Source organism: Scyliorhinus canicula, chromosome 20 (genome assembly GCF_902713615.1).
Source record: "Scyliorhinus canicula chromosome 20, sScyCan1.1, whole genome shotgun sequence".
NCBI classification, from domain to species: domain Eukaryota; kingdom Metazoa; phylum Chordata; class Chondrichthyes; order Carcharhiniformes; family Scyliorhinidae; genus Scyliorhinus; species Scyliorhinus canicula.
This window is the reverse complement of record NC_052165.1, coordinates 69,047,509-69,073,280: the sequence shown is the minus strand read 5'-3', so window position 1 is coordinate 69,073,280 and position 25,772 is coordinate 69,047,509. Positions and strand designations below refer to the sequence as shown.

General features: G+C 45.2%; 1 protein-coding gene and 1 long non-coding RNA gene across 3 annotated transcripts in view; one reads left to right on the top strand and one right to left on the bottom strand.

Moving 5' to 3' along the window:
• The window catches only part of LOC119954733 (A disintegrin and metalloproteinase with thrombospondin motifs 20-like), a 469,933-nt gene that overhangs the window by 63,921 nt on the left and 380,240 nt on the right, over positions 1–25,772 (bottom strand). Inside the window, exon 29 of the mRNA XM_038780255.1 lies at positions 7,144–7,311. Coding sequence (XP_038636183.1) covers positions 7,144–7,311 — 168 coding nt within the window. The remainder of the gene's footprint in view (positions 1–7,143; positions 7,312–25,772) is intronic.
• Positions 1–25,772, top strand: part of LOC119954734 — a 117,911-nt gene that overhangs the window by 27,145 nt on the left and 64,994 nt on the right. For both annotated transcript variants that reach the window (XR_005458307.1, XR_005458309.1), the window contains exon 2: positions 11,733–11,869. This is a non-coding gene — a long non-coding RNA (uncharacterized LOC119954734). The remainder of the gene's footprint in view (positions 1–11,732; positions 11,870–25,772) is intronic.

Here is a 25,772-nt window from a genome sequence, read left to right as displayed (position 1 = left end):
CCTTCAGAAGGGCACCTAGGGATAGGCAATAAATGCTGGCCTAGTACAAGGCGCCCACATCCCGTAAATTAATTTTTAAAAATTACATACATACGATATTCCGTATCACCAAACCTAGATCAAGTATTGTAGAAAAGTTTTGTTTTAAAATAAGCTGGATAGACCAATCGGTTTTGAATCTGAAGTCTTTGAAAGTAACTTTCAATTTCATCAGGACTTCTCATTGTACAACCTACACAATTTCTTCTGTTAATGACTGAGGTGTATGTCATGCAATCAATCTCATACCCCAGCTATCCAACCCCATCAAACCTGACTCTACCTCCATCCTCACTAACTTATTCAAATCTGACTCCTTGGTATAGTTCATTCGGTCTCCCACGCTCTACTCTACATAAGCTCTGGGAATGGTTCAATTGTTCTTGGCATGCGTGGTAGATATTTTATCAACTTCATCCAAGATACAGCTGCCCCTGTCCTCTTCTCCCATCTATGCCTTTAGGTTGTCGTTTCACTAATGGGGAGCCTCAAGGATCGTAAAACGCTCGCTGGGCCTCTCCGTTCTGATGGCTGAGGGGGAGGGGGAGCTTGTGATGATTGCATGAAGGTCACCAGTAGCACCTTTTAAACAGCAGTGGCTAGATTTAATTAAATTAGAAAAGGCTAGCTCACCGGAGGTTGGGGAGGTTTCGAGTCAGAAATGGAATCCCTTTGAACAGTTTAGTGGGATTAAAGCACAACCAGGAAGCCAAAGAGACCCAAATGGATTCGAACCTGGTTATTATAAATGTGTGAATGTTTCCATTATCTTAGAAAAGAATTAAATCAATTTTAGAATTATTTTCTCAGTGCTTGAATTGGCAAGGAGTCCCAATGCAGGTTGGTTGTAAATTAATTAAAAATTCAAAGCCAAAATGAAATTAAAGACACCTCTGGTAGAACCTGTTAAAAATAAAAGGAATAGACCCAACGGAGAAAGCAATAATTATTTCTGTCAAACATAACAATGCATCAGGTGAGAACAAAAAGCAAATAAAACAGGGTTGTGTTCAAAACACAAATGGGCAATGGTGGGTGGAAGAAGAAATGAGAAAGTGAATCAAGAAAGTATTGATGGATGAAGCACTTCAAAAAGTTCATTGTTATACATGATTATACAGAACAATATGTCGTGTGAACTTGCACTATCAGCTCCTAACTCTTAATTAAAAGGAAGGTCAGTCTTCACAGGACTAAACTATCGTCAAGCAGATAGACAAACGTAAAAAAGTGCAGAAAGGAATTTTGCACTTAAGTAGGAAGCCTTTGGATACCGAAGAGTGGGAATTTTCTGACCCTTCCTGCTGACGGGATCTTATGGTCCCGTCAATGGTAAACCATCCCCCTCCCCGTCCCTCAGGTGGGTTCCCCAGCAGCACACCTGGCAAACAACACAAAACACCCTTGACAACAGCAGGAACAGGGGCACTGCCAGTACTGTACTCACTTCTGGTGCCACCTCGGCATGCAGCTTGGGGCCTCTGATCCCCTGAGAGACCCTCATGAGTGCCGTTCCGTCTGGTCTATGTTTGTGGAGACCAGTACCAAACGGCACTCACCCAAGATTTCTGAGGCGAAGGGATTAATCTCAAAGCCTCAGGTACCTCGGGAATCTACACAGTAAAGTGAGACTAACTATCTTGCTTCAATATGTAGATTTGCCAAAAGGTGATCCCGCCCACAATGTTACATCGCAACATCTCACGAGATTGTGTTATCTCACAAGCCGTAGCGAGCCGGGTAGATCCAATGAGCAAAGCCAGGTGTGTCACGGCGAGCAGCTTTTCGGGTGCAGCCATTGGATTGCACCCCATGTTTAGGGTGTTGGTGATATGATGGTTACTGGAACAGGTCTACTGCAGGATCGATAATGAAGAGTGGTTTTTGCTTGCAAACCCTCCTGTAGTGAATTCCTGATTCCAGTTTGAACATCAGTGGGGACAAAGTGAAGAAAAGTTTATTTTTCTCAGAGGAACAAAAGCAGTTAGCTTTAAGCTGAAAAATTGAAGTGAAGACAAAAGGCCCACACAATGCGGGATGGGAGCAAAACTGAACAGGGCAGTAGAGGAGATGAAGTCAGAAGTAACAGACATGCAATCATTTAACAGTCAAATAAAACTCCTTCTGTCACAAACCATAACTATCAGCCCAGATTTTCCTGTATACTTGTGGCATTGAAATAGTCCTTGAATGATGCAAAAAGGGGAATATATGGAGTAAGTGACTTTGATAATAATCTTTATTAGAGTCACAAGTAGGCTTACATTAACGCTGCAATGAAGTTACTGTGAAAATCCCCTCGTCGGCACACTCCGGCACCTGTTCGGGTACACTGACAGAGAATTCAGAATGTCCAATTCATCTAACATGCATGTCTTTCGAGACTTGTGGGAGGTAAATGGAGCACTGGAGGAAACCCACACATACACAGGGAGAACGTGCAGACTCCGCACAAGCCGACAATCAAACCTGGCGCTGTGAAGCAAAAGTGCTAACCACTGTGTTAGGGTGCCGCTCCCTTAAGCCATTGATTACAGTACACCATATTTTCTGGGATCTAGATTGCCTCTTGCTGAAAATAGAAGGTACTTCCACACTACCCCGAGTAAAATCCATGGAAAATCCAATTTTCTCCCATTTAAGATAGCTTTCCCATGTTAAAAGACAGGTTTGCATCGCTACAGCAACAAAAATGTATTTTTTTGTCCTGTGAGTATTGTTTATAACTACTTTTTTATTTTTGGCGCCGATTGTGGCTCTGAATAGTAATAGATTGCAACATCGCCAGAAACACTTGCACAAAGAGAGCTGCAGCAAAAACAGTTACAAAGAATATTGGTTCCTAAAACCACCAATTTGGGTGAAACTGGTCCTGGCTTTTCCCTCAAATCTAGAACAAATTATTCTGTGTCTGTGTCAAATGCTGGCATTATAGATTCTTTAATCCCATAAAATATGGTTCACTTTTTCTCAAGCGAAGAGGCCAGGATTTAACTAGAGTTCCAACCTGCTTCAGTCCAAGGTTTATGTGGTGACCCTGGAGAGTACTGCTGCTATTTCTAGATGGTAATCTATGCCCTTCAGTCATGCAAAACACTTTGCATTTACGGAATCGCTGGGAATAAAAATTAAAAATGGCCGTTCCACTTTGATTCGCCACCATGGTTATTGCAGCGCATTCTAATTAAAGATGAATGAAGTTACCAATGGTGAGATGATGATGGATTTGCCAATTTTGCCATTGCGCTGAAATCTGGTCCATTCTGGGGACTCCAGTGGATGCTTTGAAGAGATACAGCTAAAAAAAACTGTAGTTCCTAAAAATGTAAAATGTTAAAATATCTTCTTTAACATAAGATTAAATTGGGAATTTTAGAATCATCCCATCTCAGAGATGTGAGATCTGGACACAATGGACGTGAAACTCAAACAGAAACCTATTGAAATACCATGTGACAATTTCCACACCTTTCCACGGTGACTCACAGTAAAGGGACCACGGATAGCCTTGTGGATAGCACAATTGCTTCACAGCTCCAGGGTCCCAGGTTCGATGGTGCTCCGGTTTCCTCCCACAGTCCAAAGATGTGCAGGTTAGGTGGATTGGCCATGATAAATTGCCCTTAGTGTCCAAATTTGCCCTTAGTGTTGGGTGGGGTTGTTGGGTTATGGGGATAGGGTGGAGGTGTAGACCTTGGGTAGGGTGCTCTTTCCAAGAGCCGGTGCAGACTCGATGGGCCGAATGGCCTCCTTCTGCACTGTAAATTCTATGATAAATTCTACGCTTTGTGAGACACAGAGCAAGAAATGAGAGAGGCAATGCAGGTATGAAAAGCAAAGAAGGATTGTTTTGTATTAATAAACAAATAGGATGCTTGTGAGAGTTGGTTTTCTATTCGAATGGAAGGGGACAGAAACAATTAGAGATTTCAGGAAAAGGGAATCATTGAGGCAACCTTTGTTGGTGAAAGTCAGATCTGAAAGACTCAGGCTGAGTTGAGCAACCTTTGAAGGGCACTGTAAATTGTGACCTAGCGTGACAGATAGACGTGAGTTTGCTGGAGAGCCAGGAGTGACTTTAGACTTACTATTTTAACCTACACATCCATTAGGTGTGGTGCAGCTAAAGGGGTTATAAGACATAGCTCAATTGCATTACTTAAATAATGTGGAAGCACCTTCCCTTTAGTTTGATGTATTAGTTGTTTATTAAGTAATATTTGATTTTGTTGAATTTAGTTTGTTTGTTACAGGAAAAGTCTTAAAATGGGAAACCTTGTCCTTCGGATATTTACATTGGTCATTTGGGAAAATCCATCTGTTTAAAAATGATCGGTCTCTATTGGGATTGTAACACTATGACACACACATTAGAAGCAATGAAGTGAAAAATCTAGAGGCTACCCCCTTGATGTGGAGGGTATAAATTGTAATGAGGAATCTAGATCATCAGCCTGGTAAGGAAGCACACGAGATGCGAACTTTGAGATATTAAGATAGTAAATAATACAGAAAACTGGTTTAAATTAAACTGTGTGAGCAGGACAAAGGGCACGGGTTCAAATTAGTAAAAGATAGGGACTGATGTCAATAGAGGTGGGGTAGAGGGCCTTTCTAGGTGAATCATCAAGATGAGCTAAATAACCTTTCTTCATCTGTGAGAATCTTGGAATCTACAGTGGGCCTTGACACGTTTGAGGATTTGAAGTATTTGCAATTATTGGAACATATTCAAGTATGGATACTATAATACTTGCAGCAGTTAAGTACTGAAGTCCTTGCTGGCAGACAGATATAGATTGAATGGAATTTCATTATTACCACCATCCCCTCCACACCCCGTCAGCCCCAAGAAAATAATTCTCCAAATCTGGTGACGACACTGGAGAGTGTGATCCATCTCTGAAGGTGTGAAGAGTTGACTAAAATAAACCAGAGAGAGCTCTATTCAAATTTCCTTTCAGCCAATGACATTAGCATCATGTAAATGTTTACCCAGAAGCCTGCAGTCAAGATTGTCAAGCACTTCTGATAGACAAGAAAAAATAAATTAAAAGACAAGAAAGTGAACATTACCAATAGATTACTTTCTAAGGAAGTAGTTACCTTTGTTATGCTCAATATAGTTACAGAGAATGAAAAGGATGTATTATCATGAACCAAATGTTTTGATATACCACCTTCTGCGCAACAATAGGTGCAGTCTTGTGTCAAAACTTAAAATACATTACTAATAATTTCAGCAGGGAGGGAATAATAGTGTTAAATAATAAAACAATAAGTCTAAAATTACTCGTAGGCCCAACCATCTTCAGCTGCTTCATCAATGGCCTCCCTTCTATCATAAGGTCAGAAGTGTGGATGTTTGCTGATGACTGTACAATGTTCAGTATTATTTGCGGCTCCTCAGATACTGTAGCAGTCCATGTGCAAATGCAGCAAGACCTGGACAAGGCTTGGGCTGACAAGCGGCAAGCAACATTCGCGCCACACAACTGCCAGGCAATGGCCATCTCCAACAAGAAAGGATCTAACCATTGTCCCTTGACATTCAATGGCATTACCATTGCTGAATCCACTATCAACATCCTGGAGGGTGACCACCAAGCATAAACTGAACTGGACGAGCCACATAATTATTGTGGTTGCTAGAGCAGGTCAAAGACTAGGAATCCTGCAGCGATTCCTGCTAGGAATCTCGCCTCCTGACTGCCAAAAGCTTGTCCACCATATATAAGCACAAATCAGGAGTGTAATAGAACACTCTCCACTTGCCCAGATGAGTGCAGCTCCAACAACACTCAAGAAGCTTAACACCATCCAGGACAAAGCAGTCCACTTGATTGTTACCCCTTCCACAAGTATTCAAACTCTCCAACACTGGCAAACAATGGCAGCCATATATACCATCTACAAGATGCACTGCAGGAACTCACCAAGGTTCCTTAGATAGCACCTTCCAAACCTTTGACCACTAGCACCTAGAAGTACAAGAGCAGCAGATACCTGGAAACACCACCACCTGGAAGTTACCCTCTAAGTCACTCAGCAACCTGACTTGGAAATATATCGCCGTTCCTTCATTGTCGCTGAGTCAAAATTCTGAAACTCCCACCCCAACAGCACAATGGGTGTACCTACACGCCAGAGACTGCAATGGTTCAAGAAGGCAGCTCACCACCACCTGTTCAAGGGTAATTAGGGATGGGCAATAAACGCTTGCCTAGCCAGCGACACCCACATCCCATAAATTAATTTTAAAATGCTTTTTAAAAGGTTTAGAATTGCTTAGACCGGTGGTGCAATGGATAGCACGGCTGCCTCACGGTGCCGAGGTCCCAGGTTCGATCCCGGCTCTGGGTCACTATCCGTGTGGAGTTTGCACATTCTCCCCGTGTTTGCGTGGGTTTTGCCCCACAACTCAAAGATGTGGGGCACGATTCTCCGCCCCCCACGCCGGGTGGGAGAATAGCGGGCCTCCCGACATTTTTCATGCCCTCCCGCTATTCTCCCCCCCCACGCCCGACCCACGCCACGAATCGCTGCTCGACGTTTTTTACGGCGAGCGGCGATTCTCCGAGGCCGATGGGCCGAGCCTTCACGCCCGTTTCAACACAGCAGCAAACACACCTGCTCGCTGCCATCGTGAAACGGGCGCCAGATGCCCGTTTGGGGAATCTGGGGGCCCCGATTGGCACGGCAGTACCACGGCCGTGCCAAGGGGGGCATAGGCCCGTGATTGGTGCCCACCGATCGCGGGCCGTGCGTCCGTAACGGACGCACTCTTTTCCCTCCACCGCCCCGCAAGATCAAGCTGCCACGTCTTCCGGGGCGGCTGAGGGAAAAGACGCCAACGCCGGCTGACGTCATCGGTCACATCAGCCGCCGTGACGAACGGGGCCGTGCTCCTAGCCCCGCCTGGGGGGGAGAATCGGCCCCGGAAGTGGGCGTGAAGGCTGCCGTGGGTCACGGCCTGTCCCACGGCAGCATTTGCGGAGAATCTCGCCTGTGCAGGCTAGGTGGATTGGCCACACTAAATTGCCCCTTAATTGAAAAAAAATGAATTGGGCAGTCTAAGTTAAAAAAAATTGCATTAGATCATACCTCCTTCCATCGAGTGGCTTTCCAGGATGGACATCGGCCTGCTCTGCACTGTTTATATATTCGAGGCTTCTTCAAGTGATCACAGTGCTTGTTATCCACAGGTTCTTGCCGCATATCAATGCAGTAGACATCCCGTTGCTTGGTGCCCTTGCCACAGGATACAGAACACTAGGAACAAAGCACAAGAGGTTAGATTCTAACAACCCATAGCTACACATTCCTTTAGATGTTTGTGTCTCACTAACTGTAAGGAAACAAAAATGCACACTTAGCAGATTAGAAAAGTTACAGCATTTTTGCCTTCCATGTCTCTGTAATGAAGCTACATTGGAGTGTATTCAAAAGAGACAGCCTGGTGGAACGTACATTATGACATTTTATATCAAGCTGATACACAAATTTCAAAATAAAAGTCGTCATTACTAAGTAATCTGCCTGAGCATCTGAGTACAAAATACAAAGCTGAAGGGGCTGGTTTAGCTCACAAGGCTAAATCGCTGGCTTTTAAAGCAGACCAAGCAGGCCAGCAACATGGTTCGATTCCCGTACCAGCCTCCCCGGACAGGCGCCGGAATGTGGCGACTAGGGGCTTTTCACAGTAACTTCATTGAAGCCTACTCGTGACAATAAGCGATTTTCATTTTCATTTCATTTTCTCAGCTACCTTCAGCCAGAAGTGATAAGTGATTACCCAGTCATTTTCAAACACAGAGTCGGGACCCACCCAGAGGAGGATCAGTCGCGCCCTTCACGATTAGGGTAAGAAGTGCCCAACAGCCACAATCACCTTTTAAAATTGCCAGCTGCAACCAGCTTTCCGATTGCTGGCCGCCCCGCTAATACGTGCCCCCTCAGCAGTGCACAGGCCTGAAGCCCAGCGAGGCAGACTGCCTACTCCTGCTGTCAGCACGTTGAACCAGGAGCAGATTTTTAAAAATAAATTGATGGACTTTTCTCCAGAGGCGGCAGCAGAGAGCAGCTCATGCACCGATACACTGACGTCACGTGCTCTAGGCGTGAGAGGGATTCCCCAATTTTGTAGCTGCCAGCAGTGCTGGTGTGAGCTCCAGGGCCTCTGGTGAATAACCCATTAAGAAGCTGAAATCAGGATTAAAGCAGTATAAAAATAATTTCTTGAGGTATTCGTTTATTAATTGTGCCAATGCAAATCTAGATGCAAAGCTCATGTGTGTTATATGCACGGAAGTACTGGCAAATGAAAGATTAAAACCCTTAAAATTTTAAAGGCATTTGAAGAGTAAGCATGAGGAGTTCAAGGACAAACCTTTGGATTTTTTTGATGGATGCAGTGAGAACTTTTATTATCAGCTTGTGGTGAACGTATTGTACTAACCATTCGCCACTGTATTACATTGTATCACGCTGTTGCCCATTTGGGCTCCACCTATGGACCATTGTACGGTATTACACGAAATGTATCATGTTGGTGCCCTTGTGGGATCCGCCCCTGGCTCCGCCCCCTTGAGGGGTGGTATAAAGAGTAGCTGCCCTGTAGGCGGCTCTCAGTAGCAGAGCAGTTGCAGCCAGGCCCTGTTCTAGTCGATTAAAGCCACTGTTCACTTCAACTCTCTGTCTCGCGTGAATTGATGGTCGCATCACAGCTGAAGCCCATAGCGGAAATGTAGCAATGAATGACAAAGCAAGTGAGATTCTGAGGACCGAGCAGGCTCAGCCCTCACATTAAAGATAAACAAAAATGGTGATTCGTGAACATTGGGCGGCATGGATCATAAAGGTTGGCCGACGTGGGTTGCGAAGATGGGCCAGCATGGGTCCCAAATGTCAGCCAGCGTGGGTCCTGAAGGATGGCCAGTCAGGAAAAATGGGTCCCAGGAAACCAAGTTTGAAAAACACTGGATTCATCCATTTCAGCCTCCTCCCGAAGTCCCCAGAATCACAAATGACAATCTTCAACCAATTTAATTCACTCCTTGTGATGTCAAAGAACAACTCAGCTCACTGGATATAGCAAAGACTGAGGACTCCGACAATATCTTGGCTGGAGTGCTGAATACTCAAACCAAATTATACCAGTAGATCTACAACGCAGACTTGTACTCGGCAAAATGGAATTTTGCCCACGTATGTCCTGTCCAGTAAAAAGCAGGACAAATCCAAACTTGTCATTTATCACCCTATCAGCCTAGATACTCTCAATCATCAGCCAAGTGGTGATGGGTGCCATCGAAACTGCCAGCGAGTGAAACTTTCTCACCAATAGCCTGCTATAATCTCCATGATAAGTCCAGAATAAAGTGGAAGATAAGGTGCTGTTCCTTCAGTTTATGTTGAATGTCACTGGAATATTGCAGCAGGCCAAGGATGGAAATGTGGGCATGAGAACAAGATGGTGAATTGAGATGGCAAGCAGCCTGAGTAAGCAGGCCTGAGCGAAAGCAGTCACCCAGTCAGCGTCGAGTCTCCCCAATTTAGAGGAGAGCACATTTTGAGCAGCTAATACAATAGACTAAATATTAAGAGCTGAAAATGAATCCTTTCTCACCCTCAGTTATTTTGCTTTTACTTTGCTTTCTCCCCCCTCTGCTTTACAGAAAGCTGATTAAACTTGAAGCGTTTGAATTAAGCTCAGCACGAGGTACGATTCTGCCCACGGCACGGTAGCACAAGTGATTAGCACTGTGGCTTCTCAGCGCCTGGGTCCCAGGTTCGATTCCCTGCTGGGTCACTGTCTGTGCAGGGTCTGCACGTGTCTGCGTGGGTTTCCTTCGGATGCTCCGGTTTCCTCCCACAATCCAAAGACGTGCAGGTTAGGCGGGTTGGCCATGATAAATTGTCCTTAGTGACCAAAAAAAGGTTAGGAGGGGTTATTGGGTTACGGGGATAGGGTCGAAGTGAGGGCTTAAAATGGGTCGGTGCAGACTCGATGGGCCGAATGGCCTCCCTCTGCACTGTATGTTCTATATTCTATGTTATATATTGTGACTGAATTGATTAGTTTGGCTTTGACCAGGGTAACTTGGTTCCAGATCTTATTACAGTCTTAGCCCAAACATGGGCAAAGAGTTGCGGTGAGAGTGACTGCTCTTGATGTCAGGATACCACGTGACACAGTGTGGCATCAGGGAGTGCCGGCAAAACTGGCCTCATTGGGAATTAATGGGAAAACTTGCCACAGGCTGGAATCATACCTGGCATAAAGGGTATGGTTGTTAGAGGCCAATCATCTTAACTCCAAGATATTGCTGAAGGAGTTAGCCAGGAAACTATACAAATGCCATCTACATTTAAGAAGCCAGGTCTATCCACCGGAGTCTACTAGTCTCAATGTTCCAATTTTTAATGGTCTGAACATTAACAATGTCAGGAATCCAAACAAAGGATTCCATTCTGGCCGAGCCAGCGATTACCACATCCCGTGGTAGAAAGAAAATAATCCAAACTTGCTTGTTTTCTGACTTGTCTGTAATTTTTAACTAGTGCAAGTTGCTGCAAGATGTGCTTATTTTTCAATCCAAAAATTCAAGAAGAACATTTTGATATTGATAATTAATTCTGTGTAAATGCAGCGAAACCGCAAACTCCACTGAATAGCCCAACATCATTAAAGCACTCGTATTTGTGGCATCTAGCTCAATTTGTTTTTCACTAACTTTTCTGATAGTATTGTATTAGTCTAACATTCAGTGCTAATTGCACACTATAATTTATTGATGTTTAATAAACCTATGTTTATATAGATTATTTTTGTAAGTAGAGAATCAACATTTAAATTGTAACTGGCACTAACGCTTGGAGCAATTTGGCAGAATGATACTAATGCTTTGTTTGCAGAATTTAGAAGAGGGTAACAACTAATTATCAAATTGTACAGCATTATTCACTAACTTTGAAATGTATCACTCGATGACATAAAGACAATAAAAGACATTAACTGGGAAAGTAACAGCAAGGGGCCATTCCTGCTATAAGATGTCCAATAAGGCAATACAAGGCAATTGGGTTGGCCACTTTGCAAAAGGCACGCATTTATTGAGTGACGACATAATTAATTTTCGTACATTTTGAATTCAAGTCATTAAGGGGAGCATGACATTAATCTATCTGTCGGCTTTTATACTGCATTGGGACAACAGGAAACAATTTAACATGACCTACTGAAGCAACTCTTTCACTTAAATTCTAGTCCTGGCTGTACTGTATTTGGCATCCTGTAACTTCCATAAACACAGTAATTACGCAGGCATTCCAAACACAAAGTAAGACACAGAGCTCGAGTTCAAAGTGTTTTGAGAAAATCTCAACCTGAATGCCCACAATGTGAGGGTTTGCTTCATTATAATGAGTGCTTCTGCTCTAAGAGCCTTTGAAGGTGGCACAGTGCACAAAAAATACTAAGTGCATGAGGAAGTGATATTTTATCTCTGTAAATTGTTTTTGCAGCCCAGACTTTATAGCACATAACCGTGCGTCCTGAATTACGTCACTCAACCATCCAGCATTTGTTTCTTAACAGTGGGATACCACATCCATGTGGGCAAAATATCCCTCCTTTTTATAAAAACTTCATCCACTAGGCATGAGTTAATCAAAGTTGTTAATCCTTTCAGACAGAACAGAACGACAACCGAGGCACTCCTCTCTCTCTTACTGTGGTACTCCTAATGTCTGACGGCTACTCCAAGAGTTCTCACTTTAGAAATAGCTTCAGCCTGTGAACTGACACAAGCAAAAAGTCAACACCAAGGTAGGATCGTATTTCAGCATTGTTTTCCTGTATTGTATTCCGCATTTATACAGAGAAAAATTAAGGCTAAGAGTATATCCCCAATGAGCAAAAGTTAGAATTCTCTGTTGTCTAATTTTTGGTTGAAAACAACTGCACTTTCTTTTTAAAATGTAGAAAATGATTTACGTGATTGCAAAATATGAAAATTGAGCAGCTATTTGAAAGAATGCAAGCAAGTATAATTTTTAAAATTCATTTACGGGATGTTGGATGTTGCTGTTTCGGCCAGCATTTATTACCCATCCCTAGTTGCCCTTCAGAAGGTGGTAGTGAGTTGCCTTCTTGAACTGCTGCACTCCGAGGTGTAGGTACACCCACTGTGCTGTTAGGGAGGGCGTTCCAGGATGCTGCCCCAGTGACGGTGAAGGAACGGCGATACATTTCTAAGTCAGGGTGGTGAGTGACAACCTCCAGGCGGTGGGGCTCCCAGGTATCTGCTGCTCTTGTCCTTCTAGATGGTAGTGGGCGTGGGTTTGGAAGGTGCTGCCCAAGGAGTTATTGCAGTGCTTCTTGTAGATGGTACGCACATCATACAAATCGTATCACACACTTAATGTAATTCACAGGAGTAATCAAAATGATATTGTAACAAACTACAAAGTGAAAAAATGTTTCTCGCTGGCTTTCCATCAAACAATGGAACATTAGTTTTCAGCTGTAACACGAGGCATTAAACGCAACAAAAAGCAAGCACATTCAAAACAACAAATTCCTTTCAGTGTTTAACCTAGTCAACCTTTTGAAGGATGTCCCGAAGTGTGGTTCATTGGCGAGGCCATGCAGACGCTGCGACAACGAATGAACGGGCATCGCGCGACAATCACCAGGCAGGAATGTTCCCTTCCAGTCAGGGAACACTTCAGCAGTCAAGGGCATTCAGCCTCTGATCTCCGGGTAAGCGTTCTCCAAGGCGGCCTTCAGGACGCGCGACAACGCAGAATTGCCGAGCAGAAACTTATAACCAAGTTCTGCACACGAGTGCGGCCTCAAGCGGGACCTGGGATTCATTTCGCATTACATTCATCCCCAACCATCTGGCCTGGGCTTGCAAAATCCTACCAACTGTCCTGGCTTGAGACAATTCACACCTCTTTAACCTGGGGTTACCCCTATCTCTGGATCTGTAAAGACTTGATTACCTGAAAATGCTCGCATTCCAAGCATTGTCTGGCATCTTTGACTTTGTCTATATAAATGTTTCTGGAACATACCTCTTCATTCAACTGAGGAAGGAGCAGTGCTCCGAAAGCTAGTGTTTGAAACAAACCTGTTGGACTTTAACCTGGTGTTGTAAGACGTCTTACTGTGCTCACCCCAGTCCAACGCCGGCATCTCCACATCATAACCTTTTGAAGTGCAGGCATTTAAAAAGAAAGATTTTATATATATTCTACTTTGCAAATATTGTTTGCATTTTGGTCATTGCAAACATTCTTAGCTGACAAAAGTTTAACAGACACACAGGGGCGGTCATAACGTGATGTGCACCAAGAGCTTGGATGACATCATGAAGTGACTGAATTTAAACCCGAGCAGTCTGTGATTATCTGGATTTATCAGATTACACCCTTAATTCATTCTTAGGTAATCATTATATGTTTTGTCTTCAGTTAAATAGTAACTTTAGTAGGCGTTATTGAGTTGAGGTATAATGAGGGAACTCAATTGTTATTGCCAATCGACATAATCCCTGAAAGGTGTCCACAGCACCAGCAGGACCTGTTCTATCAGGGGCCTCTCATCTTGTCAGCCTATGCTTTGTTTGAAAGCCAAGTAGAATATAATGTAACCACACAGACATTCACCGAACCCCAGCTAAGATTATTAACAAATGCAAACAAGAGAAATTACAGGCATCAAGAATAGCATTAGAATAAAGTTGAACGACAATCAAAATCAATCCATATCCATTTATTTTCTTGTCGTAATTAAGCTGCAGCCATTTAATTTTACTGTGTCAATCTTCTCAAAAGAGAGCAAAATTAAAATGATCTGTTCTTATGTACTTATGTTCTTATATATATAATCTAGGAAATGTGTTACTGGAAGCACGCACTTCTTGTATCACTCTCCTCATCACTCTTTGCGGACAACATTCATATTGATCTAAAATCATTTGGCTCAGTGTGAGCAATGCCACTGGATATCTGCCAACATTCACATGGGGATGGCTCACGAGCAGGAATGTCACCCTCAGAGCCAGGTAATGACAAAACTGGTTCAGGATTCACCATCACAGTTTATGAAATTATCATCGACATAATTGTATTGTTACCTAGTGTTCACAACCGAGCAATGATTAGTACCTAAATAATTTCTACTTTTCTGTAAATTAATGTTGGTGTATTTTCCCAGGATCGAGAGGACTGAAGCATCTACCATTGCAACATCAGGTCTATGGCACGCATTCAAAAGCCTGCATTTACTGATAGAGTTAAACTCAACAGGAGATGATAATGGCTTTGTTGCCCTAGGATGTGTATTCCATCCATGCACATTGCCCGGCAATTGATAAAGATGCCATCTCACACCCTGCTGTAAACCCTCCCTTTCTCCTGCACGCAGGAGGGGACAGGAAAAGTCTGCTCTGATGCCCTCCACAGTTCAACAGTTTGATCTAAACTATCTAGGCCAAGGTTTCTCAACATACAGGCATGTGGGCCAGAGTCCAGCCTGCCAAAGATTTCCATCTGATCCTGCAAATCAGTATTCAAAATTCACGCCAGTACAAGCAAGTGGAAGTGACATAGAACATAGAACAGTACAGCACAGAACAGGCCCTTCGGCCCTCAATGTTGTGCCGAGCCATGATCACCCTACTCAAACCCACGTATCCACCCTATACCGTAACCCAACAACCCCCCCCCTTAACCTTACTTTTAATTGGGACACTACGGGCAATTTAGCATGGCCAATCCACCTAACTCGCACATCTTTGGACTGTGGGAGGAAACCCACGCACACAGGGGGAGGACGTGCAGACTCCACACAGACAGTGACCCAGCTCGGGAATCGAACCTGGGACCCTGGAGCTGTGAAGCATTTATGCTAACCACCATGCTACCCTGCTGCATATTCTGGAAGGATATTTCCCCTCCAATCACAGGCTGTTTCGCACACGTTGGTGAGCCTAACAGCAGCAAACATGGGAGAGAAACAGTCTCTGATTGGAGGAGCAGCGAGCATTGGGAAGGTAAGTCTGTGTGGAGTCTGCACGTTCTCCCCGTGTCTGCGTGGGTTTCATCCGGGTGCTCCAAAGATGTGCAGGTTAGGTGGATTGACCATGCTAAATTTCCCTTGATGTCCAAAAAGGTTAGGAGGGGTTATTGGGTTACGGGGATAGGGTGGAAGTGAGGGCTTAAGTGGGTCGGTGCAGACTCGATGGGCCGAATGGCCTCCTTCTGCATTGTATGTTCTATGATCTAAGTAGCAGCGTATAGCTTGAACCCTGAGGACCAGATTAGTGGTGGTGAGTGTGGCAACAGGGGGACGGAAGGTAGCAAAGGAGCGGCTATAGGGTAGGAGGCATCGAGGGAGGGGCAACAGGGTGGGAGGCGGTGTGGGAGGGGCTGTCTGCTGACAATATTCAACGAGGTTCAATGTCGCTGGGAGGTAGACTCACCACGCGGATCCCCTGATAGGTTTACAGGTGACACCATATCCACAGACTGAACGCCACTGGTGACAAAGAGGTTGACGATGTGACCCTGGAAGGACAAGTAATGGACAGCATCCTCACCACAGATAATGGGTCTGACTTTGAGCTGAAATCAAAGCACTCTTACTGACTGGAAGGGGTTCGTGGGGCTATGCCGATCATGGACATCCTGAGTAGCTTTTACCAAGAGAAAACCAGGGAAATTGGAGGGTTATCCTGGACTTCTCTCCAGCACTCCCGGGAAGTGACGTAAGATCAACATTATCAGTGGTTGGAGTGGGGGAACTGGTATAAATAGAAAATAATCTGAAAGAGAGCTATGGAACGGGAGGTGCTTAACTGGTGACAGATAAGTGGAAGGATAAATGCAGTTGGAGGAATTCATTGAAAAAACCGCCAACACGTCAATCTGTGAAAAAAATGAAGGAGAGCTGGCGTTCACACAACTGGCGTTCCTATCAGTAGATTTCTAGGCCTGAATTCTCTGTCCATTGCGATTATCTTTTCCCGCCAGCAGCATACACGGCCTGTGTTTTTCCCGGCAGCATGGCTTCAATGGGATCCCACTGACAAGTGGCAGGAGTAGGGAATCCCGCTGCCAGTGAACAGTGAGTCACCGAGAAACACATGGCTAGGGGACCAGGGGATTGGGTCCCTTAATGTATTATCTTTACACAATTCACCTGCCCCATAATTGAACAAAACAATTGAAACATTGTCCTTTACGCGAAAAGATTGGACATTCCTGATCCAGGCCTACACATGAAGGAGGTCACGTGTATGAGTGGTTGACTACCATTGGATTGTACCTCATCAAGAGCCATTGTTTTCAGAAGAGGAAGGGAGAAAAAAGGGGATGTTAAAAAAATAATACTGCCCCAAATACTTCTTAAATATGACATCATGCCTTCAACTTTCCTCCCCAGAATGAGATCCAGAGGAGGAAGGCCATAAACCAATCACTCTTCAGCTCCAGCTGCCATTGTCCTCGTTTAAGTTCTTTGAAAATATTCTGCCGCTTTTCCCAGTTGTGCTTTGGAACCCAAATTGGGGTCAGGATGCACAAGGGGCCACTTTTACGGCAGCAACAGTATCTGCAGCAACCTTATGGGGGAGGGGGAGCAGCCATGAAGAGCAAGAAGAAACATTATTGGGGGTAAAATTCAGCATGACAGGCCTGCTTCCCTCCACTCACCACTGATCCTGATTCAGCCCTTTAAACATTTATCCTCACCGATATTCTTCATTGCTTTACTATGGTGCCACCATATCATCATTGTCTCGTTAAACATCCCAACTAGTATCCAGTTGGAGTGAGAGGCAAAGCCTCAATGGGCACAAAGAAAACCAACATATACTAAAGGTCAATGGGCCTCTAAATAAAAACACAATTGAAACCAAAATCAGTCTAAAGGCCCAGTGGAGCACCTTGTGCATAGGAAATGTATAGTACTTTGATGGTTCAAATGCTTAATAGATACCACATCAAGGCTTTGCATATATATTGATACTTTAGTATATTAATCCTAGGTGAAGCTCCATTTAGCATGGCCAATCCACCTAGCCTGCACAACCTTGGACTGTGGGAAGAAACCGGAGCACCCGGAGGAAACCCACGCAGACACGGGAAGAACTTGCAGACTTCACACACAATCGCCCAAGGCTGGAATTGAACCCGGGTTCCTGGCACTGTGAGGCAGCAGTGCTAACCACCAAGCCAATTAACCCCAATAATATGCTGTCCACACAATAACACGCTTGGCATGGCCAGATGGGAGTGGGTAGCCCAATTTTTTTAATTACATTTTTCTAATAGTGGGAAGCGGGGTTCTATCTTTGGGGGCTGCCCTTCGCATGAGGCAGCCTCCCAAGATAGAAGACAACCCCCCCCAACTTTATCCCTACCCATCTGCTGCCTTAAACCCACCCCCTCTAATCCACCTAGCCCTCTCCCTAAAACCTGCCCAAACCCTCCCTGCCCAAGACTCTGGACATACCTGTTTCCAGGGAGTCGTGGGCCTTCCTCTGCTCCCTCGTTGCCAGCCTGACAGCTCCCGAGGATGTAATCTCCTCCCTCGTGAGGAGTGGAAATCTCAAAATGGCCCTGTTTAGCCCACCTTCAGCATGGTGTTGCTATGGGGCGGGCTAGCGTGGAGTAGGTTGGCTCCATACCAACCTTTCTACCAGGGCAGGGGAATTATCAGCCCCTCACCCCTCCGCCCCTAATAATCAGCCCCGCATCTTATCATTCTCCAACCTTACTTTCGTCATGTCAACAATTTACATAAATGTGCTCCTGATGTAAATGGAGAAGAAATCTGGATCTAAAACAGACTCCTGGGATGCAAACTGACAACCCTCCTCCAACTCTGAGTAATGTACATCGTCAGGCTTCCTATTTATTTGTTGTTCAATAACCAAATGTTTATACATTAACGCCATTGCTTCCTATATTGTTTGCCTGAATTTTGTTAACAGCCTTCTGTCGGTTGATCATTCCCTTCATCTACCCAATCAGTCACTTTTTTTTTTATTCGTTCATGGGACATGGGCATCACAGGATGTGCCAGCATTTATTGCCCATCCCTAATTGCCCTTGCGGGGGCAGTTAAGAGTCAACCACATTGCTGTGGGCCTGGAGTCACATGGAGGCCAGACCAGGTAAGGATAGCAGGATTCCTTCCCTAAAGGATATTCATGAACCAGATGGGTTTTACTTTTAGGCCAAATCGACAATAATTTCAAGGTCACCATTGCACTTTCTTTTTCTTTTTTAAAAATAAATTTAGAGTACCCAATATATTTTTTCCAATTAAGGGGCAATTTAGCGTGGCCAATCCACCTACGCTGCATATCTTTGGGTTGTGGGGGCGAAACCCACGCAAACTCCACACGGACAGTGACCCAGAGCCGGGATTGAACCTGGGACCTCGGCGTCGTGAGGAAGGAGTGCTAACCACTGTGCCACAATGCTGCCCTCCCACTGGACTTTTTTAATTCCAGATTTTTATTGAATTCTAGTTTCACCATCTGCAGTGGAACTGGGTCCCCAGAGGATTACTTTGGGTTTACTAATCCAGTGATAATTTCATTACACCACCGCCTCCCAGTAAATACGCCAAAGTATGAAGTACCTAACACTTTGCAGATAGGCTCCAAGCAGCATAAAATGAGCTACATTCAACACTTACGGTACTAATGGGGAGCACAAAAAACGTTTATTCTTAGAAAACAATGAGGTACAAATGAGTCTTAGTTTTAAAATGCATCAGATTCTGTTCACTTAGCAGAAAGGCAAAGAAAATGCTTTTCAACCTGAACAATAGCTGCACTTAATCTCACGCAGCAGTGTAACACTTGGGAGATTTACTTTGAAAAGCTGCTCCTTTCATCGCGCTCATTCTTGCTGTGGATTTATCTCTTAATAAGAGCTGTTCCGTGTCTCGGGCAGTTCCTGAGTTTCAGTCAGGAAGCGAGAATGTGACACTATTCCAGGGCATTGGCTACGAACACTTTCAACCAGCAGCTCACATTACAACTGGTTGAGGGGAAGTCATATCTGGTTAATTTAGTTTGGTTTATGTCATGGATTAAATCAGCTTCACATGTATCAGACTCACAGAAATATAAACACCAATGCAAAACGTGATTGATCCCATGCAATAAATTAAATAGCAGTGGAAACAGACGCCAAGCTTCATACTGTCTATATCGCGGCTTCTTAAAGATCTACCTGTAGCACAGCTGTTAATGATAATCAATGGATCAGATCTGGAAGGTCTTTAATCTTACAAAAGTATAAAGTTTGTTTGAAGAACAACTGTCCTGGAGGATTTGAGCAGAACAGCACTTTAGCACACTGTCCATTCCCCACTGCTACCAGAGCTTGAATCCTGCACAGCCTAATATTTTTGCCAGTTCAAGGAATTGATCGTGTCAGATTTAATGAAATTTCCAAGTGGATGGAAGCAGAGAAAATTTAGCTCAGTAATATCTGACGTGAAATGTTATTCCAAGAAACCACAGACTGGCTGGTGAGAAATATCACAATGTTGCAGTTGAAAATATTCTTTTTGTTCCAGAGATTATTGGGGTAGAGTTTGAAATCTAGAAATGATTGTTGGTGATAAGGTTTGCCAAAGAAGGATTAATGTGCCAGTGCGACTTGTTTGGTGTCAGCTATTTCAGCGAATGCTCCAATCCTATGAAACTGAATGGGTTAATACCACTGTTAAAACTAGCAGAGTTCCATTTTAGTAACATCCATACAGGTTGGAATTGACAGACGATAGTAGGTTTGCCAAATAAAGCAATATGAGTTACATCAGGTTTAAAGTGCCTATTTGATTGTGAGGGGCTTCTTCAGACATAGGAACGTCCCAGAAATCCCACTAATTGTTCATCAGATGTTATTGTCCACCTTCATTTCTGGTTGAGTATCAGCTCTGGCTCATAAGGTAGCAATCGTTCCTCTTTGTCAAAAAGGTTTTGGTTCAAATTTCATTCCAGGGGCTTGAACACCATTATCTAGGCCTACACTCTGGTGCAGTGCTGAGGGAGTGCTGTACTGTCAGAGGTACCATCTTTCGAAAGGAAGACTGCCCCGATCAGGTGGACGTAAAAGATTCCATGGCGTTTTTCCAAAGAAGAGCAAGGGATTTATCCTCTGTGTCTTGGCCAATAGTTATCCCTCAGTCAATATCACTAAAACAGAGTATCGGTTCGTTCTCACACCAGATTGTGGGAGTTGGTTATGCACGATCTGGCTGCCATGCTTCCCATGATGTAACAGTTACAGGCCTTCACAAGCACTTCCCTGGCTGTAAACCACTTTCAGATGCCCTGAGGTTGTGAAGGGCAGGAGAGAAATGCAAGCTTGTCTTGTCGTTGTGTCTAACTTGATAATGGCCGATACTGGGAAGGTCCCGCTGGTGTGGGCGGCCGGAAGTTTTCAGCCTAGATTTTGCATCTTCAACAGTTCAATTTCATACAGTTTGAGGAAACACATGATTTACCAAACTGGAGTGCAATGTTTTTTTAACTTTTCCTTATGTAATATCAAGCATAGGACTAGATTTTAGAAACAATTATGATATTTTCTATTTCAAATAGCAGGGACCGTATTCGGAGTTTGGTGTGCAAAGTCTCGATGTTTGCAACAGCCTACAATTTCCTGTCTGTTGTGTTCATGTAACAATTTAATAATTAACATTTTCCAAATTGGCAATTGTCGGAATTTTCCAGCCTGAGCCAATGGGTCGTTGTCCCCCCCGCCACCCTTCTGCGCACACCCCCCCCCCCCCCACCGCCCTCCACATAGCAGGTTTTCCCCTGGCTTGATTAACCACCAGTGGGATCGTCCAGTTCCACCAAATGTAGTTCACCAGTCCAGCCATTGGGAACCCACGGTGGGAATCAACTTCGGCAGGACTGGAAGATCCCGCCAGTGGGGAAGGCTGGAAAATCCCTCCCCAGATGTGGCATTTGGTTTACCTGCTTTTTGCGACTTATGACAAATCGCAGTCGACAAATATGGCAACATCTCCAAATCAGTCAACTCCACAAGTTGCAGAACCAACAAATTCTGACTTTCGTTGCACACAAGTACTAGGCAATGGCCATCTCCTATAAGAAATGGTCTGACCACTGCCCCTTAACATTCAATGGTATTACCATCGCTGAATCTCCCACAATCAACATCCTGGGGGTTACCGTTGATCAAAAACTGAATTGGACTCACCGTATTAATACTGTCGCTACCAGGGCTGGTCAAATACCAGGAACTCTACAGTGAGTAACTCACCTCCTGACCTCCCAAAACCTGTCCACCATCTATAAGGCACAGGTCAGGAGTATAATGGAATACTCTCCACTTGCCTGGATGAGTGATACTCCAACAACAAGAAGCTCAACACCATCCAATACAAAGCAGCCTGCTTGATTGCTCCCCTTGCACACCATTCAAACTTCCACCACCGATGAACAGTGGCAGCCATGTGTACCATCTACAAGATGCACTGCAGGAACTCACCAAGACAGTGCCTTCCAAACCCATGACCGCTACCATCTAGAAGAACAAGAGCAGCAGATACCTGGGAGTCCCACCACCTGAAGATTCCACACCAAGTCACTCACCACCCTGACTTGGAAATATATCGCCGTTCCTTCACTATCGCTGGGGAAATATCCTGGAACTCCCTCCCTAACAGCACAGTGGGTGTACCTACACCTCAAGGACTGCAGCAGTCCAAGAAGGCAACTCGCCACCACGTTCTGAAGGGCAACTAGGGATGGGCAATAAATGCTGGCCTAACTAGCGACGCCCAAATGAATAAAAATAATTATTGTTAGGTAAGTGTATCAAGGAACATGGAAATGATAGGTAAATGAAGTGTAGATAAGGATTAGCCATGATCTGATTGAATGTAGAGCAGGCTCAAAGAGATTAGTGAACTATTTGTGTTCCTATGAAAATAATGAAGTTAATGGAACATCCTGTTCATTTGTGTGAGCAAACAGTAAGGTACTAACTGGGCCGCTGGATTGCATTAATATACTTTTGAATGGTATCCTGATGGGCCTTGACACTGAAGGACACCAAAACTCACCTGGCAAAAGCAAAATGCCAGATTATTATTGGAGTAGATAACCCCCCCCCCCCCCCCCCCAACAATGGAAACTATTCCTCACAGCTAAAGAATGCATTCCATTTCAGACAGTAGCAGTAACGCTGGATATGCAAAAAATCTATCACTGTGCCGTTTTGACCCTTCACCCCTGCCGTTTCCAGCTGATGAATATCATGAAGGAAGAATGCGATAAGAGACAAAATGTATTAAATGTCTAAATTTTTAATTTCAACCTTTCGCATTGATTCCACAGAAGAAAAACAAAAGGAATCCCGTTTTGGCTGAAGCTCAATACAGAAAAACAAAGTTGTTGAACAACATAAAGTTGAACCATACATGTTGGTTTTTTGGCGGGGGCGGGAATCGCATCGCGCCGGTTGGGGGCCGTTGGCAGTGCCCCCCCCCCCCCCCCCCGCCGCCGATTATAAATATGGCCAGTCCCGCCGGCATAAATCAAACCAGGTCCATACCGGCAGGACCCGTCTCTGCGGCCTGCGGAGTCCTCGGGGGGGAGGGGGTGCAGGGGAATCTGGCCCAGGGGGGTGCCCCCACAGTGGCCTGGCCTGTGATCGAAGTCCACCGATCCGCGGGCGGGCCTGTGCCGTGGGGCACTCTTTCCCTCCGCGTCAGCCGCTGTAATGGTCCGCCATGGCCGGCGCGGAGAAGGACCGCCCTCCGCATGCGCTGGGATGACGCCAGTACACGCCGGCGCTCCCGCGCATGTGCCAACTCGCGCCCCCTTCGGCACCGGTTGGCGTAGCTCCAAACCCGCTGGCGCCGGTCTAGCCCCTGAAGGTGCGAAGGTTTCCGCACCTTCCGGGAAGCCCGACGCCGGAGTGGTTCACGGCACTCCTCGACACCGGTACGGCTCAACCCGCCGGTTAGGGCAGAATCCCGCCCATAATCTGCAATCACTAAATCAATCTTTGATGTTTCAAACCACATTCATCCAGCCAGATAACAATCTCTGCTACTGCATTGCAAAAACATTAAAGCCCATTTCAGGCCCATTTCAGGTAGGGGAGGGGGGGGGGAGGGAGAGTGGGGAGAGGGGGAGAGAGAGAGGAGTGGGGGGGAGACAGAGAGAAGAGTGGGGGGGGGGAGAGAGAGAAGAGTGGGGGGAGATGTGTTGGGTCTGAGGGAATGCACCAACTTCTTGGAAAGGGTTAAAAAGAATTGTTCGTAAAAATATCTCCTACAGCAGAAAGATCATTGTGAGGGGAAATGGGAAACACTTCATCAATTTAACAAATGAACACAAGGAGGCTGCCAGTTCTATTATTAAATGAAACAAAATAACTTTTTATTTTGAACCTCTTCTTCATTTACCATACCAATGAGAAAGAAAAACTCATGTGCTCCATCTCAGCTGCTAATTTCAAGCCTTTTCTCATAAATAATAAACTAACTTCCCACCACCAAAATCCATCAAGGAAGGTCCCAACGGGAGAGGCAGAAACAAAAGTTCCTTACTCTAACCTCATTCATTCCCCCCATCCAATGCGCAACACAAAGTTTAGTGAGAATTGCTGCACATTGTACAAGGTCACTTTACTCCTTGAACACAATGGAAACATGTTGGGCGGGATTCTCTCACCCCGGGGCCGGGCCGGAGAATCTCCGGGACGGGCGCGAATCGCCCCACGCCGCCCCGACGCCGGTCCACCAATTTTCAGGAGAGCGGAGAATTGCTGCCATTGGCGCCGCGCCGGTCGGCGCAGCGCTGGTTGGGGTCCGCTCTACGCTCCAAGCGGTCCCCCCTGGCGATTCTCCTCCCGGGATGGGCCGAGCAGCTACGGCAAAAAAGCCGAATCCCGCCGGCGTTGTTCACACCTGCTCTTACCCGGCGGGACCTCGGCGTGGATCCATCCGGGGGTGGCCTGTTGGGGGGTTCTGACCCGGGGGGGGGGGGGGGGGGGGGGGGCGGCCTCCGCTGTGGCCTGGCCCGCGATCGGAGCACACCGATCGGCACGCCGGCCTCTCGGGCTGAGGGCCTCTTTTGTTCCACGCCGGCCCCTGTAGCGGCAGGGCCAGTGCGGAGAAGGGAGCCACTGCGCATGAGCACATTGGCGCCGGTCCCATTGCGCATGCGCAGACCCGCGGCGCCCATCTTATGCCGGGGAGGGGCAGCTGGAGCGGCGTGGGTCGCTCCATGCTGTGCTGGCCCCTGTAGAGGTCAGTATTGCTGCTTCTGAGGCCATGTTGACGCCGTCGTGAAACGCAATGGCGTTTACGACGGCGTCAACACTTAGCCTCGGGATCAGAGAATCCCGCCTGGTTTTCTCCTTTTGGATTACATCGCATTATTGTAATTATAGCACACATTTTGTTTGATCTTTGGGATAAATATTAACCAGATTAGCGCTCGTCCCCACAATCAAGGCATTAAAAACACCTTTGGTAAACTGACAGTAAATTTGAAATCCTTTCCTCAGCTATTAAATGTTTTCAAGAAGATAGATATATTCCTGATGTTAACGCGTTAAAGGGTTTTGGGAAACAGTTAGGGAGGTGGATTTGAGACCAGGAAGAGATGAACCATGATCTGATTGAATGGTGGAGCAGGTTCGAAGGGCTGAATTGCCTACGTCTGCTCTTAATTCCTATGTTCCATTGCCAACCATAAAGATTTCCTTGCAAAATTGATATGGCAAAGTGAAATCTTTTTTAATGCAACAGTTCAATTAAACAAATGTTATCGTCAGACCCATTGCATCAGTTATTACAACTGTTTGGAGGCCGAGTTAATCCCAAAGGTAAGGGGCAGATGAAGCTAAAAGCACACCATTATCAGTTTGCCATTTAATTTTACATTAAAACGTTTAGAAAATAGTGCTGTGACAACAGCTGTGTTTACATTCTGGTTCATGTTCATGGAGAACACAGGAATGAATGTTCCAGAATACAGCGATCTTTTTGTAAAGTGACACATCGATTGTCAACAGCTTGTATGATTTTCCAGAATATATTACTTTTTTTTTTAAACATAAAATTTTCCTTTCCCTCGTTTTATGCATCAACCCGAGTCAGAGGTCAGCCAAGCAACTTGATTCTAGGCCTCCACCATGTTTCGTGGTGTCCGGTGGAACACGCCGGAATGTCGCGGGTGTGATTTCTCTCTGCTTTTTCTTTTCTGTGGATGCTGAAGCCACATCGGTTTTGCATTAAGAGCAGCATTATTTGTGACTGAACACAAGTGGCCAAAACGTCATGTGTTAAGATTGTTCTTTCATCATCCATTTACCCGCTGCTGAACTGCAAGTACCTTTGTATGGCGAGAATAAATAGCGCCTTCACTGCTCAGACAGTGAGCAGTGATCAGAACAGCCATCCAAACCAAGGGCAATGAAACAATGCAGTTTCCAAAGTGAATCGTGTGACGCCTCCGACAGTCAAATAGCCTGCCAATTCTCACAAATGAAAAACAACCACCTGCATGGGACAGCGCCTGAGTTAACATCTTCAGGCGGTAAAGGATCATTTTGAATGGAGTATCATTTTTATTTTCAGTCAGAGATTCACAAGGTTCCTCCCTGTCACTGAATTAATCTTCTGCCTGTGAGTGTTTGCTGTG